The 17,142-nt window shown below is 55.7% G+C and overlaps 4 protein-coding genes across 4 annotated transcripts; 1 reads left to right on the top strand and 3 right to left on the bottom strand.

The window, feature by feature from the left end:
* Positions 1-23: 23 nt before the first annotated feature.
* Positions 24-3,324, bottom strand: SODALDRAFT_330832 (hypothetical protein). Its single transcript, XM_028611302.1, has 2 exons — positions 2,849-3,324; positions 24-2,766 (listed from the first exon to the last, which is right to left on the bottom strand). The coding sequence occupies exons 1-2, from the start codon at positions 3,032-3,034 to the stop codon at positions 400-402; spliced, it is 2,553 nt and encodes an 850-aa protein (XP_028468930.1). The 5' UTR covers positions 3,035-3,324; the 3' UTR covers positions 24-399.
* A 216-nt stretch (positions 3,325-3,540) lies between these two features.
* Positions 3,541-5,079, top strand: SODALDRAFT_338597 (DUF1613-domain-containing protein; the record flags this gene model as incomplete). Its single annotated transcript, XM_028612790.1, has 2 exons — positions 3,541-3,778; positions 3,821-5,079. 2 exons carry the CDS (start codon positions 3,541-3,543, stop codon positions 5,077-5,079), a joined length of 1,497 nt encoding a protein of 498 aa, XP_028468929.1.
* Positions 5,065-7,011, bottom strand: SODALDRAFT_330831 (voltage-gated potassium channel beta-1 subunit). The gene is made up of 6 exons (XM_028611301.1): positions 6,689-7,011; positions 6,574-6,603; positions 6,426-6,518; positions 6,270-6,331; positions 6,073-6,206; positions 5,065-6,002 (listed from the first exon to the last, which is right to left on the bottom strand). The coding sequence occupies exons 1-6, from the start codon at positions 6,774-6,776 to the stop codon at positions 5,363-5,365; spliced, it is 1,047 nt and encodes a 348-aa protein (XP_028468928.1). The 5' UTR covers positions 6,777-7,011; the 3' UTR covers positions 5,065-5,362.
* A 5,036-nt stretch (positions 7,012-12,047) lies between these two features.
* SODALDRAFT_112353 (hypothetical protein) lies at positions 12,048-16,681 on the bottom strand. Its single transcript, XM_028606561.1, has 2 exons — positions 13,658-16,681; positions 12,048-13,595 (listed from the first exon to the last, which is right to left on the bottom strand). The coding sequence occupies exons 1-2, from the start codon at positions 16,400-16,402 to the stop codon at positions 12,210-12,212; spliced, it is 4,131 nt and encodes a 1,376-aa protein (XP_028468927.1). The 5' UTR covers positions 16,403-16,681; the 3' UTR covers positions 12,048-12,209.
* Between the last annotated feature and the right edge of the window lie 461 nt (positions 16,682-17,142).

Raw genomic sequence — 17,142 nt, 5'->3', positions numbered from 1 at the left:
GGGGGGGCGGCGTGGTTGCCTGTCAACAAGGGCAAGGTCGAACGGCAGCAAACCCTCAAGGCTTCGGGTCCCAAAAGGCTGTCCTGCCGTTCTACCATGTTCCACAACCAGCCGGATGCTCAAGATTGCCATCTGGTCTGGTGAGAGATACTTGCCAGCTTCCTCTGGCTTGATGCTCCGTGACATGGGATCGGATAATAGCATCCCTCGCGAATCTGAGAAGAAACCATGAAACTGCTCTATCGTTGCATTAACCGGGCATGTTGCTTGTAACCTAGAAAAAAGACACGTCCCATCCTATCCATCCGCTTGGTTGTTGAACAATCTGACTGCCATTGTTCATTTGGGTTTTCGTTTGAGAAGAAGAAAAATGAAAGGAGGCGAAAATAATCTTCATTACTACGGTGCAGGTGACGCGACAGGGACAGGGACAGGGACGTCTCCCGAAATCAAACTCTGCATCTCCCACGGGCTGAGTGTGCTCCTCCGCCGTGAAGCGGTTTTGTTGACGCATTTCTCGCGCTTGCGCTGTTTCGGCAGCGTCTGCTGCCCTTGGTTCCCTTGCCCCTCCACTACTTGCTGCTGCTGCTGCTGTTGCTCCTCTTGTCGTCTCGACCCATCTCCTACCGCCCCCGAATGTCGGGCTTCCGGAAGCGACCGCTTCACGGGGTCCACGTCTTCCTGGGCGTCCCCTGCCGAAGAGAACAGCGGAACCCGCTGGGGTTCTTCGGTCTTGGTAGGTTGCGGCGCCGCGGAGTTGGTGCTGGGTGTTGTTGTTGCAGTTGTTGCAGTTGTTGTTGTTGTTGCTGTTGTCGCTTTGCCGCGCACCCCCCGGGCCGCCTTGAGCTTTGCGCGCACCCGCGCCGCGTCGGCTTCGCGCTCCGATGCGGCCAGTTTGGCGGCTATGGTGGCCATGGTGAGAGGGCTTTGTTGGGGAGGAGGATTGGTGGGACGTGGCAGGGGAAGGCGAGAAGAGGAAACGGGCCGGGTGCTGGGTGTTTGTTGTTGAGCCGTGCCGGGAGCTGCCGGGGGTGGGGGAACGTCGTTGTCGGTAGTTGTGGTATTCGCGACACGGCGTTCCTCGGTCGAAGGGTCGCGCCTTCTGTTGATAGGGTACCCGCTTGATGGCGGTTGAACGTTGTCTGCGAATTCAGCTTTCTTGCATTTTGCTTTCCCGACGCTCTTGGTTTCTATATTGCGGGGAGGGCGTTGTCTTGGTGCAGGAGACGGGGATGGCGGCCCGGAGGGTGAGGGAGGCCGAACGAGAAGAATTTCGTCGAGCGAGGAATCTGTAGCGGCCGAGACGATCCGCGGTTGTTCTTCTGGCTCACAAGAGGGGGCTCTGTCTATCTTCTGTGGTGACCGGGGCAGCTGGGTGCGATGAGATGGTAGCTCTGAGGAGATGTCGTCGTTTGCGAGGTCCCAAATATTCTCCTCGGCGATGGTGGTGAAGTGGCCGGTGGGTTTGCTTTGTTTGCGCCCCATATCGTGGGTACGACGATTGCCCGCCGACGACGAGTCCTTGAGCGGGCTTAGTTGAGGGGGAAGGGGTAAGGGGGGAGAACTGAGGTACGCGGTCGATTGTTGAAGAATCTCAACGTTGGGCTCGCATCTGTCCAGGTCGTCCAGATGCTCCAAATCGTCCAGCTCATCGTCATCTTGGTATATACTGGACTCGCTGTCATCCCCCGGAACCTCCACGTCGTATTCCCGCGCCGGCTCAAGCTGGAGAGACTCGTCGTCGTTTTCGTTTTCGTTTTCGTTGCCGGTCCCACCTGCGCCACGGCAGGGCCACGACCGCATAGCTTTTTCAAGATCTTCGGTCCGCTCCTCCTCGACACAAGACAGGCGGAGAGCTGCGGCTCGGTTCGTTTCCTCGACGTCGCGCACCTTAACGGGGCTGAGGCGGAGGCTCATGTTGAGCTCCTCCATGTTCACACCCCTGCCGTTGGCAGCCATGCGTTTGCGCCAGCCGTCGATGAGATGCACGGCCTCTTGCCAGCGGGTTTCCATCTTGACCCATCCATCGCGTAGTTTATTGATCTCCTCTTCTCGGACTTCGACTTCCTCGATCGGGACGAACGATGGGTTCGTGAGAATGGTCCGAATCTGCTCGAGGATGGCCTCCATCTCGCTCTCCAACTCGGCGCAATTCCTCTGTAGCGTGAGCGCATGGCCGTCCCCTTGACCGACGGCGTGGCCTTCCTGCCAGCCGCCCATTTCCCTGAGCTTAGCGAGCGTCCTCCGCACCACTGCGAGCAGCGCCTCGTTTTCCTCGCCGAGGTTCTTGGCGAGTTCGGTCAGGAACTCGTTCGTCTCGCTGCGCAGATCGTAGCTTTGCTCAGCGGTAGCCCCGGCGCCGGCGCGTGTATGGGAGATCCCCTCCTGGCCAACGTCGGCAACAACGTTGATGACAGTAACTGTGGGGTTCTTGGCGGCCCCGCGAGCGCGACCGGCCTCGCCGAGCTGCTTCTTGAGGCCGTCGATCTGGCGGTCACGGCGGCGCACCTCGGTGGCGCATGAGGCGCGAGTCTGGGCGACAAGGGTTTTCGCGCGCGCCGTCTCCTCCTTGAGACCGCGCACAGCGGCGTCGGCGCTCTTCAGCTGGCTGCGCAGGGCTGATTCGGAGGCCTCGGCGATTTCGAGCTTGCGCCTGGCTTCAGCGTGCTTCTCGGTCAGGCGGCTGATATCGTTGGCGTATCGCAGGTTTTCGGCGCGAAGGGCACGTAAGGTCGCGGAGAGAGACTCGCGTTGTTCGGCGTCGCGCTGTGAAGATTTATATGTTCCCGGTCAGTGATCCGCTAGCCGACGGCAGTTGGCCTTTTCATCAGCATCGGCAGGGACTCACGTCTCGGCGGAGGATGAGGTCGTTGACGATGTTCATGATGCGACCCATGGTAGTCTCGGTTCCCCCTTCATTCGTCTCCGGATTCGCAAAATCAATAGTTTGGCCATCGCGAAGGAGACCTCTAGACAATAGCTGATTGTTGATGTAGAGGGATGCCGTCCGTAGGTTCTCGTTTTCGGCGGTCATGGTGGAAAGACGGGCCGTTACGTGGAGATGAGAAGGAGTTGTCGGTCAGTACTCCGTACATGAGACGATGATGGTATCATGGGTTCCAACCGGTGATGATAAAAGCTCGGGTAGGTAGCAGAACGATTCCTCATAATCGTGAGGAGACTTCGAATGTCGGACAAGTCGTTGGTCTTGTTTGGTTGGTTGCCCCCCCGGAGAAAGTAAACAAACCAGCGACCCACTCACAGACCGCAAGCGTGACAACCCCTGGGACGCGGCACCTCCAACGTTGTACGTGTACATCACGTACACATGAAGCTAGCTCAAAGGAGTTAGCCTGTTCGCCGGGGGTGGGGGGGGGGGGGGGGGGGGGGGGGGGGGGTGTGTTCTTTCATTTTTTTTTTCCGATCCATCCAGGGCCCGGCGTTACTAATCATCCAGGGTACTCGGTACGTACTCTTCAGTCGCAGTGCGCATTTAGTCCAGCCGACTTCCAGGGGCCACTTCCCTTCCTTTCGACCGTAATGTCTTTCAGTCCTACGCCCTTTGCGCCTGGCGCGGACCCTCTCATCCATGATGTGTCAGGGTCCGTCTGGGTGCCGTACTTCGAACACGATTGCAGCTTCAATCCCGAGATCTTTGACCAGGTGATGATGAACCTCGTGAGGAACCCTAACCTCAACACGGCATGGCTTTTCCGCGCAGACATTCTGTACGATTCTCATTCTGGCGTGGCGGCCGATGCTGTGGTTGAAACACCGGGTGACGGGAATGGCGCCCATCTCGACGAGTCACCCCGTACAGTGCCACGGATCGCCGAATTTATGGACTTTGAGGTCGAGAGAACCTTGGTTCGGAGGATGATGCCTAGGAATACACGCAGGGACAGCCCGCTTGACCAGACTTGCGTCTTCCTTAGACATCGCGAACCGAGCCAGCCTCAAAAGACTCGTTCCCTGGTCGTCTACCTGCCTCACGAGTCATCTGTCGAACGCATGCCCTTCTATCACCCAAAGGTCCGCGGCGTGGCCCACATGCACGAATGGCATGCCGACACCAACCAAGGACGGATTTCCCTCCACTACTGGCTTTTCGAGGATGTTGAGGTAGATGGCGAGAAGCTGGAAAGGACGGCACTCATGCTCCTCTCCATCCTACACAAGCATGGTCAGGGCCAGGAAGCCGGGTACACCAAGCGCGTACATCACGACGTGGTCGTCCCGCAGGCCAGGTTCCAGGATAGGTACCTCGCTCTCAAGCTCAAGTACGCCAAGGACCTGGTGGACACGTGGGCCGAGTCGACGGACCCCCAAAAACACGTCTTTGAAGATCTCGGCATCGCTGCTTTCCTCATCGAACTCTGGTCTGACATGTACAAGGAGTCTGGTTTCCCCGGGTTCGTTGACATCGGCTGCGGCAACGGTCTGCTGGTCCATATCCTGCTCCGAGAAGGGTACCCCGGATGGGGCTTTGACGCCAGAGCGCGAAAGTCCTGGGAGGCCTACGGGAAGGAACTCTCGCCGGATCAGCCTGAGCCGTTGAAAAGGCTCGTCCTTTTGCCTACGCTCGCGTCGCCGGAACGCCTTGCATCCGCAAGCCGAGACGACGGCGCGCCGGAGGAGATGGACATGGACCCCACGCTTTTCCACGACGGGTGTTTCCCGAAAGGCACCTTCATCATCTCCAACCACGCCGATGAGCTCACGCCGTGGACGCCCATACTGGCCACGCTGTCCGAATCCCCCTTCATCATGATCCCCTGTTGCAGTCACAACCTGGGCGGTGCCAAGTATAGAGCGCCGCCGCCGAGGGACAAGACCAAGGCCAAGTCGGCCTACTCGTCCCTCGTGGACTGGGTGGCACAGATTGCCGAGGACTGCGGTTGGAAGGTCGAGACGGAAATGCTCAGGATCCCGAGCACGAGGAACTGTGCGCTGTTGGGGCGGACGCGAACCACCCCCGCTGCTAGCGTCGATGCACGGCATATCGTTGAAAAGTACGGCGGCACTCAGAATTACTTCGAGAACGCAATCCGGCTTACAAAGGCCGAGAAAGGCCATTGACAGAAGCATTGCGCGTGTCAGGGCCCTTTTTGTCATCCATTGAGGTGCTCGGTCCGTCTGCCCCAGATCAAGGTGCGGGCTGGATCGAGTTTTACTTTTCTTTTTTCTTTTCCTCTTTTCCTCTCTCTCTCCCTTTGATCTCGCAGAAAGGATTCTACAGGTGTCCTATGCCTTTCTTCCTAGGACAGGACTTCTATGGATGCCGCTCCAGTGACTTGACCCTCTTGCCTCCTCTAGAATTTTTCATCCCTGTAGGGATGTGCGACCAAAATAATTCCCTGGCTTAGAATCTCGGCGTGACAACCTCCGGTTGGTTCTGCAGAGCCTCCTCGATCTCTTGCATGATTTCGTCTGTCAGCAGCTTCTGGGCCTCGATGGCCCTGATATTCTCGTACACCTGCTCAGGTCCACTGGCGCCGATGATGGCCGAGCTGACGTTGGGGTTCTTGAGGACCCAGGCGAGAGCCAGGGTGCTCTGCTTGATTCCCAGCTTGTCTGCGATGGGGGCGACGGCATTGGCCTTGGCAACGACCTCTTGGAAGGTCTTCTGGGCGTTCTCGCGATCCCACCAGTTCTTGATGAAGTCGATCTCTTCCTTCTTGGCGAAGCGCGAGTTCTCCGGGATGCCGTTACGGTACTTTCCGGACAGGATGCCCTGACGCATGGGCGAGAAGACGGTCAGGCCGAGTCCGACCTCGCGGTAGAGGTGGGCGAATTCACGCTCCACTTTCTGGCGCTCCAGCATGTTGTAGGCAGGCTGCTCCATGACGGGGCCGATCAGGCCCAGCTTGTCGGCGTAGCGCCAGGCCTGGGCGATCTCGTCGGCGTTCCACTCCGACGTGCCCCAGTAGAGGGCCTTACCCGTGTTGATAAGGTGGTTGAAGGCCCGGACCGTCTCCTCCATGGGGGTATGACGGTCGGGACTGCGGGGTTTTCGCTCGAGGTCAGGATACGAGCGGGTACGAAGCAAGGGGCAAGGGCGGGAAAACGAACCGGTGAGCGTAGATGAGATCAACGTAGGAGAGACCTAGTCGCTCCAAGCTGGCGTCCATGCCCTCGATGATGTGCTTTCGCGACAGGCCCTTGTTGTTCACCGGGTTGTCACCGAAGGCGGCGCCCCAGTAGATCTGAAAAAAAATTATGGTCAGTAGAAGACTCAGGGTATGAGACGATACCGAGACAAAACGAACCTTGGTGGAGATGACAAGATCATTCCTCTTCCATCCATACCGACGGATGGCCTCACCCATGACTGAGGGAAAGGGGCAGTTAGCGGCCATGTTTCGAGCTTTGTAGGCACGGGGCACGTCTTGGTCACCTATGAAAAGATGAGGCCACAATCGTACCCTTCTCGCTCTCGCCATCGGCGTACACCTCAGCGGTGTCGAAGAAATTGACGCCGCAATCGTAAGCAGCCTTCATGCATTTGAATGTGCCCTCTACATGACTTGTTAGTCGAGACGCCCTGGAAATGGGAGGGAACACGTAAAATACCTCTATCGACGTGGCCACCGTATGTCAACCCTTCAATCGTCCCGCCGTTAACATGAATTCAAATTTTCACCCAACGATATTTCCCACGTCTGTCTCCAAGTTAGGGAGAACTCACAGCCACCCAGACTGATCGCGCTAACCTGCAGTCCCGAACGGCCCAGGAAGCGGTATTCCATGGGAGGGAGATCTTCAGGCTTTGACATGATGACTACTGTATGAGACTTTGCGCGAATTGACTGCAGTGATTAAAAGCTGGCTGACTTGAGAAACGAGGAGAGGGGAATTGGACGCTGGCTTTTAAATCCACTGGGTGGATGCTTGAGATTTAATATGCACGTGGGAATGGACGCCGTACACTACATCCAGCACTAATTGTACTAGTGCAGCTTGTTTTGAAGCACGTAATTACTGGCTATATCGTCAAGGAAGCAACGACTGGGATCTGCGATTGCGTTTGGCATCATCGACTTCTGGCAATGCGGGGCAGTTGCTATCAAATCCAACGCTCAGCTCAGTCCCCACACGCGCATTCGCACTCGCACCCCGTATTTGGCGGGGTAGGAGCAGCCTGATACCTGTTGCCCCACGGTGCCTGATTTGTAAGCAAACGAATGTTCAACGGAAACTGGGAGAAACATCTAATTGCCCGTAATTAGGTATGAGAAACGAAGTATGCCAGTACGTGTATTACTCCGTAATGTCGAGCGGAGCCGGAAGAGAGACTCGACTCCCGTACCTTTATCCGTATCAGTGTTTCTCATGCCAACAATTACCTAATGCCCCCCTCGCTGAATCTTATGTAATGTACCTATGTATTGTCGTAACTCGGAAAAGAAACCAAATGGCTGACTAAGGGAGACAACGACATGCCTTGGCGTCGCTAGAAAACAACAGCAATGATTGACGCTGCTCTCATTATAGAGCCACCAGCTTCCAAGTCCTACTTTTTTTTTTCTCTCTTCGTTCCGACTGAAATGTCAAGCCGGTTATGTCAATTTATCGAAACAGGGAGTTCTGAGTTCTGTCGCACATAAGCAGGCTACGCGGCGATCTGACCTCACAAGATACTACGATGTCCAGGATTCGATACAACTCCTTTCTACCCAGTTCAACGAAACCTTTTACTCCGTAGGCAAACATCGCCTATGCCCTTAGATAATAGGATATTCAAATCTCTATTCACTCAATAAAGGAGCTGTTTAAATTTTGGTTTGCATCCATAGTCCTTTTTTTCTTCTCTTTTTTTCAGATGCCTGCCGAGCGAGTTTCCGGATTACGCTTGTGGTCAAGAATGAATTCTTGACAATTTCGGATTACTCTACGACCAAGTGATGCTTTATGAAGAGCTCATTTGGTTTCGTCTATCATACGCTCCTATTTCTCTGAACACCATAGTTGAGGGTTGCCTTTCATCATCAAGCAACCCAACTGGAGGCCTAAGATCCTGTTCCTAGAAAGAAGGACTGCTTGTGTCTCAGAGGGTCAGCCTAAGCAGCCATCTTGCCTTGAATCACAACATACGCACACACCTACGGCCTAGCCCAGAGGGAATCACACTGACACCTGTTAATGTGGAGAATGCGTCATGGTTGGGGAGGATAACAACTATGGTGGTTTTCAAGGTCAAGGTATCTATCTATGGCTATCCTTTTACGCAAAGCATCATTCAAGGCACAGTAAGCAAACCAGGATATAATAAGCATGAACCTCTGACCTTCTTTCAATTTTTCTTGTCTGCCAGGTTTCTTATGCAGGCTCGCATAGGATATCACCGCATAGGATATCGCCACGTCTTAGTTCTTTGGGCAGTCACACACACCAGTCTGCCCTTTTTCCTTGGTGGTATTCAACATCACGGCCAGCCATCACATCACCGCCAACAATAGCCCCAACAAAGTCACCACAACGAGTCGTCACTCCGCTCTCGACCTGAACTAGAAATCACTATCCGCTTAGTCGGCGGCTGATTTTGTGCCTCAACGGGAACCCTGTGCTTCTATATAAACCAAGATGGCCAGGCAACGTCGTCTCCAAGTCTCTTCTTCCTTTTCCCTCCTCCATCTCCATCAGCTCTCGCCATCTGGAATTCTGCATTCTAGATCATATTTGCAGCCAGAGCCAGGTCAACACTCTCTGTCCTTGTTGTCCCACAGCTAAGAGAAGGGTATGTTTTATAATTTCTTTATTTGCTGTTTACCTTTACCCGTTGTTTGATCCCGCTCCTCTGGACCATTTACTTTGCACCTTTCTGACCCTTCCCCCCTTCCATTCTACCTGTTCTGCCCTTTCTTTGGTCGCACTTTCCCTCTTCTTCCGGTTTCAGGTGGTACCTTTAATGGTTACCTACCTTAAGGTACCTTAGGTACCGAGGCGCGGAGGGAAGGAAAGACAGAGACATCGGTTGCCTATCTCCGTTTACACGGCATTGGCAATTGCCCTCTGTCTCCCCAGATGCTCTTCTCCAGTGTCTAAGGTACCTTACCTACAGTAAGGTACCTTGGACGAGTACCTTAGGCATCTGGCCCTACCTTATGTTGGAGGCCGTCACACCCTAGATCTTTCTTTTACCTTGCCCGTCAAGATGCCTTCGATTTCAGGTCCTCGTTTTTCTTCATCTAATGCCAGATTTATCTTCTGTTAGAGATTTCATTTCTCTTTCTGTTCGATTCCACTCGACTAACTTAACTTGTACAAGTATCAGTTGCATCTGTCATATCTTCTTGATTGAATCAAGACCTCCGATCGGTGCCACTCCCAAGACCCGTCAACGCCAAACCAAGAGGGCTCTGATCCTGTCGATATGGCTGACTGGGGTAACAACAACAACAACAACAACTGGGATGCCGGTGCCCCCACCCAGATGGAACGGGGTCCTATCTCCGACCAGCCGGCCCTGAGTGAGGACAATGCTGGTGTTACCACGTCCCGTGGTGCCGATGAGTGGGCCGCCCCGGTTGGTGGGAACAAGCCCAATGATGAAAATGCCGGCGACTTTGACAATGGCTTCGGCGATGATGGAGGCTCTGGACTTGCTGACGACCGTGGCTGCTTCGCCTGCGGCAAACCTGGGTATGTTTACCTTATGTTCCGTCCTTGCTCTGCATCTTCCGTTTTTCCCTCATGGGGCACCTGGGGCACCTGGGGCACCTGTCTATGCACGAACATTGACCCCTCTCATTTCGCTGAAACTTCCTCTTACATGCCTGCTTCTCTAGCCATATGAAATCCGAATGCCCTGACGCCCCAATCATGACCTGCCGCGGCTGTGGCAAAGAGGGACACATGCGTCGTGACTGTCCCGATGCCGAGCCCATGGTCTGTAATGTCTGTGGCGAGCAGGGTCACATGCGCCGAGAGTGTCCGAACAAGCCTGCCCAACAGTGCCGCAATTGTGGCCAGGAAGGTAGTTATATCCAGCCTAATATACTCATCCCGCTTCTTTCTTCTTCGTGGCCTATCGCCCACTAACATTCGTTTCTCTTCCCCCTAATGTCATAGGTCACATAGCCGCCAGCTGCACGAACCCGCGCAAGATTGACCACAGCGATGTTCCCGATATGGATGCTGAGGAGGCTTGGGAACTTATGCGTGCTGCTGCTCTCGAAAAAGACGTGCACGACTTCAAGGAGGCCCTCAAAATGTACCTCAAGCACTATCCCGACATGACCTACGTCGAACTCGAAGACGCTCTCCGCAACCAGGACATGAAGATTTGGTGCATTGCCACGGAGCGTCCCCACCTGCCTACCATGACGAACATGGACCTCCAGGGCAACATGGACAAGACGTTTGCCGTCTCTTTCCGCTTCCACGATAAGCCCGACCGCCCTCGTGATCAAGCTCTCTGGCCTAAAGACGCCCAGGAGAATCTCGCCCGTCTCGCCGATGCCGGAGAGCCCGTTCCTCGTCTCGTCCCTCGCTGCATGAACTGCAAGGAGATGGGCCACATTTCGAAGGAGTGTCCCGAGGAGAGAATTGAACCCAACAAGGTGGTCATCATGTGTTTCAACTGTCAGCAGGAGGGACATCGCATGCGCGATTGTAAGTTCCCCCAACCCATCTCATTAACTAGTCCTACAAAAATGGTCGGCGTTCGACACTCGACAGGACCACTGACTAGTGTATCTAAACATAGGCCCCAACCCTCGCAAAGACAGATTTGCATGCAAGAACTGCGGCCAGTCGGGCCACAAGGCTGCCGATTGCACCGAGCCTCGCAATGCTGCTGATGTCGAATGCAACAAATGTCACGAGAGTAGGTTATCCGACTGGTCAATTCGAATGAATGGCATCGTGGCTTGATTCTGACATTTTACTCCTATCTAGTGGGTCACTTCTCCCGTGATTGCCCCCAGGGTGGTGGAGGCTTCGCCTGTCGCAACTGTGGCCAGGAGGGTCACAAAGCAGCCGAGTGCACCGAACCTCGTCGTTTGAAGTGCCGCAACTGCGACGAGTTTGACCACGTGGCGAAGGATTGTCCGAAGCCTCAAGATGGTGAGTTGCTTTTCCTCGGCGCATGCAGTGTTTTCGGAGACCCTTGTGTTGACATTTTCGCCCTCTACCCGTCAAGTGTCTCGCATCAAGTGCCTCAAGTGCGGCGAGATGGGCCACAAGAAGTTTCTTTGCCCCAATCCCACCTCCCAGGGCGACTTCGACGATGGCTTTCATTCGACCAAGGCTGCTGCGGCGGATTATGCCGGCAATACCGAGGGTGGAGGCAACGACGGCTGGGGTGCTACTGGCCAGGAGCTCCTCAACAGTGGCGGCGGTGCCTGGTAAACGACCATTCGGTCTTCTTTTGCTCTCTCCAAGAAACCCCGTCATGCTGTACATTGCCCCTGAAGAAACGGGCTGCAGACTCGCAAGGGTTCTTTCTGAGGGGTCATCAAGTTGACAATTGCTTGCTCTGAGCTTGTGGATCACGGTCTGGTACGCTTCTCTTGAAGTGAAGACGCTATGACCCATGGATAGTATGAAGGAAAATGGCAAAGGGGTTTGTTTTACCAAGACATTCTGTTATGGTGATGATCACACAAAGGTCGGCTCTATCTCAAGGCTAGATTGCTAGATAGGACAGACGGGTCTGAAATCGTAATGGAAATCATTGCCCCAATCTTCTCAATCAGGAAAGGATGATTTATTTCGTCTCGATTCCACTAGCCTCTCTGCTTTTCAAGAGGTGAAAATATGTGAAAATATGAACATATAAGTTTATAAGGAACGAAGATGAGAAAATATGAACAGAAACAGACAGCGAAGAAAACACACATGGAGATGGAAAGCGACAAAAAAAAAAGGACATCACTTGCCATTTTGCAACAAGAAATATGACAAGAAAATAAAAAGTAAATAAAACAAAACAAAAGAAGACAAAAAAGAAGGAAGAAGACCCGTGGCGCATATCGAGAGAAATCACCGGTTCGCCCAAGACGACCCGGAAGAAAGTCGGAATAATGTGTATACACCTGCCATGAAGAGACCAGAGAGAACAAGGGTTGATGTGTGTTTGCGATCTATGGTCGTAGAGAAACGAAAGAAAAAAAGGAAAAAGAAAGGAAAAAGCAAAAAGTCGTGCATCTCCTTCATCCCCGACCAGCCATCTCCGAGCGGGGCGGGCCGAACACTCCATGAGCAGCTCATGAAAACGCAGCCGACTTCTTGCGGCGACTAAACATTTTAGAGAAGCTACTGCTGGAAGGAGCATCATCGTCTCTGCTATAGGCGCTCATGGAGGTCGGAATCTGCGGGGGCGGTTCCGAGTCGCGGAGGAAGTCGGCCAGGTCGCTGGTGCGGGTAACCGACGACGTCGCCTCGCGAGGCTCGTACTTTTTCATCAGGACGCGACCCGAGGACCGTGTGCTGGGTGGTTGGCTCGCCGTCGTCGGCACCTTGTCGACGGGCGCATACTTGTTGTCATTGGCGCCAGTCATGGTCACCTGGATGGGGATATAAGTGCGGCTTCCGTTGCGGGACGCCGTGCCTGTTGCCAGAGGGCCGGCGGGGCCGTGATTGGCGCTGGTTTGGCTGCTGCCCTGGAAGCTGCGAGAGAACCGACCCATGAGGCTCGGGGCGCTGGCCTTCTTCTTCGGCTTCTTCGGAGCTGCAACCATATGTGTCGGCGCCGGTTCCGAAGGAGGAGGTTCGTAGTTTCGGAGGAACTCGGCTAAGCTCTCCTCACGCTTAGGAGGCGGTTTGACGGCCAAGTCAAGGTCATCCTCATCCTCCTCGTCGGTCAGGTCGATCGCGTAAGGATCACGGATGCGAGGCCTCGTGCGCTTGGGCATGAAGTCTTCCTCTTCGATTACACCCGTTTGCCTGTCGTTTCTGAGAAGGGCGCTCTGCGAATTGATGGACGACGACTGCGCTGAGGTCATGGTGGTGTCCGTTACGCTTGTGGAGGCTTGACTGTTGCGAGTGTCCGGAAGGGTGGCATCGACGGCTCGTCCGCCGACCGCGCCCGCCATCTGGTCCGAGTCCATGGTACTCCGGAAAGGGGCTACGTTGCGTGGGATGCGGTGATTCTGCGCCCCCGGGGGCCCTCTGCGGATGAAATCGATCAAGTCCGAGTTGTCTTCCCGGCTGTCGACGGCAGCATCTCGGGCCTGAAGTCGAGGTCGGTTTTTATTCAGAGATGCCAACCGCCTCAGGTCCGTGTTCTGCTTAATCGAACGCGCCTGCTCTGCATTCACCAGGGGAAGAGGAGCTGGGCTGTAGTCCACGGCTGGCCCGGTAGACCGGATGAAGTCGGCAAAGTCATTGACGGATTCACGGGGCACCCGGGCATCTCTGGGCTGAATACCGCCCGGCTTCGATTTTTTGCTCGAGGTGCTTACAGGCGCCTTCGGCACGTATCCGGCGGCTGGTGCTGACGTCGGCTTCATTTCTGGAATTGGGAGACTTGGCTTCCTCGTAGTCGCGTTGGCCTCGAATCGAGACCAATCTCCGTTGCTCGTCGTGCGAACGTCATCAACTCCTTTCTGTCGTGTGGGCAGCACGGCGCTGTTGTGCAATGGCGGCGCGGACTACCTAAGGGTCAGCCTTGTACGGGACTAGGAACGCGTGGAACAAAGGAGGGAAGCCTTACCGTCATGTTACGCATGTGCTCCGGAGTTAGCGTGTATTGGATTGTCTGATCGCTCTGAATGAGTTCGTCGAAGTGACGAGCGAGATGGTCTCCCCGATGGGAATTCTTGCTTTCCTCCGACGTCCGGACGGGCCTGAGCTTTCCGGTACCCGAAGAGGCCGACGAGCCTGACGTGTAAACTTGGCGTGTGCGCTCCGGGGATTCCGTGCTGGGGGAATGTCGCTCAACCGATATCATGCCAATGCTTGGAGACTGACCATGTTTGGCCGTACTGAGGCTGGTAAGGTTTCGTGGGGAAGCACCAGAGGCGTGAGTGGTCTGCTGCTGCTGCTGCTGCTGAGCCTTGGCAGGAGAGGAGGTTGGGCTAGAGTTTGCGGTCCTTGCCGACGGGTTCGATGTGTTCCAGAGGGTTGCTGTGATGGCAGGGCCGTTCTCGTGCCGAGTGGAAGCTGGCTGTCGGACGACCGTGCCATATATGGGTTGCGCGGGCAGCTCCGCGATGCCCTGCGCATGGTACATGGGAGACGGCGGCGCGGCAGGCCCTTCTACCTCGTCTCCGGACGCGGAGATGGATAGGCTGGTGCCCGTCTTCGGCGTGATGCGATCGCCAGCAGGCCGCGGCACTGGCACGGAGCCTGCCGGTCCTGCCTTCTCTTCAACGGTCGGCGGGGGGTCGACACCGACTTGGCGAGCACGTTCGTCACGCTCGGTCGAAGGCGGTCTCGAGTGAAGGGGGCTCTTGGGACCAATGACGTCTATGACGCGGGCGGAATGCACACTGGGAGTCCTCCTTGGCAAGTTGGTGTTGATGTTGACAGACGAGCCCTTGCTGGAGATGGAGACGGCTGGCGAAGTGCGACCGGCATATGATATCCTTGCTGACGTGAGGATCTGCGGCTCTTCGTCAAATTCCTCAATCTCCGAGTCGGAGGACTCTTCCGCCTCCTTCTGTGCTTCAGCTGCGGGGGTTCCCGCGCCGTCCTCTGTTGCCATTTCAGGCTTGCGGTTTGCGGTAGCGCCATTGTTGGTGGTGGAGGTGGTTGCAGTGGCGCCCGCGAGGGTGGCACCGATTGCGTACCGGGAGAGGCGTTTCGAGCTGCGCCTTCGAATCTCGGGCGCTCGATCGTTCTGCTCTTGTTCTCCCGACTTTCCGGCGGCCTTGGATTCCCCGGGGGTATCGGCTGCGCGTTTGCTATCGTCACCGGCCTTCTGGGGTAGGGTGATATCCTCGTTTTTCTCGGCATCTGCGGCCGACTCGCGTTGCTCGGGGGCTTCGGAAGAGGTGGACTCAAATTTCGGACGTTTGGCCAAGGGTGGTGCGTACAGAAACTGCGACGGAGCCGGCAAGGACACCGATCGCTTGCGTGCGGATGGTATGGGGCCTAGTGGAGGTCCAGGTCGAGACACGGCCGGACTAGGGGGCAATTCGACGGCGAGTCTCGGCGAGAATACCATCAGGCTCTTCGGCCTCCGGATCTTGCGTTCCTGGATTGTCTTATCCTCGCCATTGGCGTCTTCCTCATCGTCGCTGTATGAGACGAGACCTGGAACTTCAATTTCATCAACGTCGCGTTGGCCAACTGGTAAAGGAATGGCCGAGGCCTTGACGTAGTCTTCCACCCTGCTGTTGACGGCGGCTGGGCCTTCTTCCCCCTTCACGTCCTTGGATTCCGTCGGTGGCTCCGCCTCTGCCTTCTCTTCGGCATCGGGCAGTTTCTTAGCGGACCACGGAGTCTCGCCCACGAAGCTCTTTTGGCGGCCATGGGTCGAAAAGGAGGCGCGGGAGAAAGACCGAGGCGTATCGGGAGCGGGGCAACGAATGCGCTTCTTCCAGCCCCTCCAGAGCCGACCCAGAGTCCTGTCGAGAGCAACACGCTCCATATCAAAGTCTTCGACTACAATGCGGTCGGCAACGTCGGCGTTGGTTTTGACGCCGTCCCGCAAGTCCTTTTCGAAGGCGGTCTGCATGCGGTGGCAGGCGGCCTGGCCGGCGACGACCAATGCGGCCTCGCCCATGTACTCGAGGATGGAGGTGAGGAAAATAGCCACCGCGGGAGAGATGGCGTCGGATCGCCGCTCGTCCACGCCGGGCTCGAGGTTTTCGTGTTCGGTGTAGTAATCTTCGTCCTCCTCTTCCATGTCGCCGAGGGAGGAGTACACCATGCACCTCAAGCGCGTGCGCTTCCACACGAGTTCCGGGTCCCAGTCGCGCTCGGCCTGGGAAGCATCGGTCGATAGGAAGTCTTCCTCGTCGGCGCCACCGAGATACTCGCGCAATTCCTCGTCAGCATTATTAATGACGTCTTTGGCCAGTTTTGGTTTGAGAACTTCGGAGACGGCCGGTCGAAGAGCGGCGAGAGTGGTGGAGCGAGAGATCTGGAGGAAGCTGAAAAGAAGCTGGTCGAGAAAGTCATTGACAAGCTGAAGGGCGCTCGGAGATACCAAGACGGTTTGGCCGGATGGCTCTATGCCATGCTGGTCGTACCAGGTATCGGCATGGCTATCATGGTCATTGGTGACGATTTGAGAAGCGGCGGAAGGGGCGATGAAGGCAGCTTCTGGTGACACAGTCATAGGCGGAGAGGCCAAGCCGTGGCTCATAATGGTGGATGGACGATCGCTAGATATGCTCTGGCTGCGCGATCTGGGGTGACGACGGGAGGCAGGTTGGGAGACTGAAGGTCGTCTTGAGGAAGACGGGTCGGCGGTGGAGATGTGAGCCATGATGGGCACAGCGTTTGACATTTTGTTTTCTTCTCCCGTTTCGTGTTGTCGTCTCTTGCGAGAGGACCCGGCTAGATCGGAGGGGCAATGCAAGTTGCCTCCTGGCCGGGGGGTGCAATGAGGGCAGGTATTTGGTTGACGGCACCCGAATGGGGTCGATGGGGTCACAAAGAATCAAGATATATGGTTTGTTATCCTATCATATGCAAGAAAAGAGGCTGCAAATGCCTGTCGGATACATAAAAGGAGGGCGTGGTCGGAGACGGGTGACGGGTGGCGGGTGACGGGGACGGGGAGCGACAAGACGACGGGCAGCTGCGTTCTGTCCAGGAGTCAGCGAGAGTCGGGTCAAGATGAAGCGGTGCACAGTCAGTGTTGTTGGGTGCAGTTGCAGTTACAGTTGCAGTTGCAGGGGCACGAAGCCCCAAGCTCAACGGTGAGCCAGATCCACAAATGGCAAGGATAAGGGAATTAGAAGGGGGAGGGAGGTGAGGGCAAAGGAACAGGAAAGTATTTGCGCACGCAAGTGACCGACTGCCTTGGGGAAGATGCAGTCCTGTGTGACCACTGAGGCGGACAAGCAAGCGAAAAGATCAGACCAGGGCCTAGCCTAGACAATCAAACGGAGCACCAAGCTGACGCAACAGCAGATCTGGCGAGTACCGAAGGAATTGTCTGACCACTTCCTCTCAGTCCGGGCCAGTCAAAATGGGATGTCGCAATGGATGTTGCTCGCAAGTTGGATCGTAGGATCTGGGGAT

This window comes from Sodiomyces alkalinus, assembly GCF_003711515.1.
Source record: "Sodiomyces alkalinus F11 unplaced genomic scaffold SODALscaffold_2, whole genome shotgun sequence".
NCBI classification, from domain to species: Eukaryota; Fungi; Ascomycota; class Sordariomycetes; order Glomerellales; family Plectosphaerellaceae; genus Sodiomyces; species Sodiomyces alkalinus.
The sequence above is the reverse complement of the archived record's forward strand: the minus strand, read 5'-3'. Positions and strand labels throughout refer to the sequence as shown.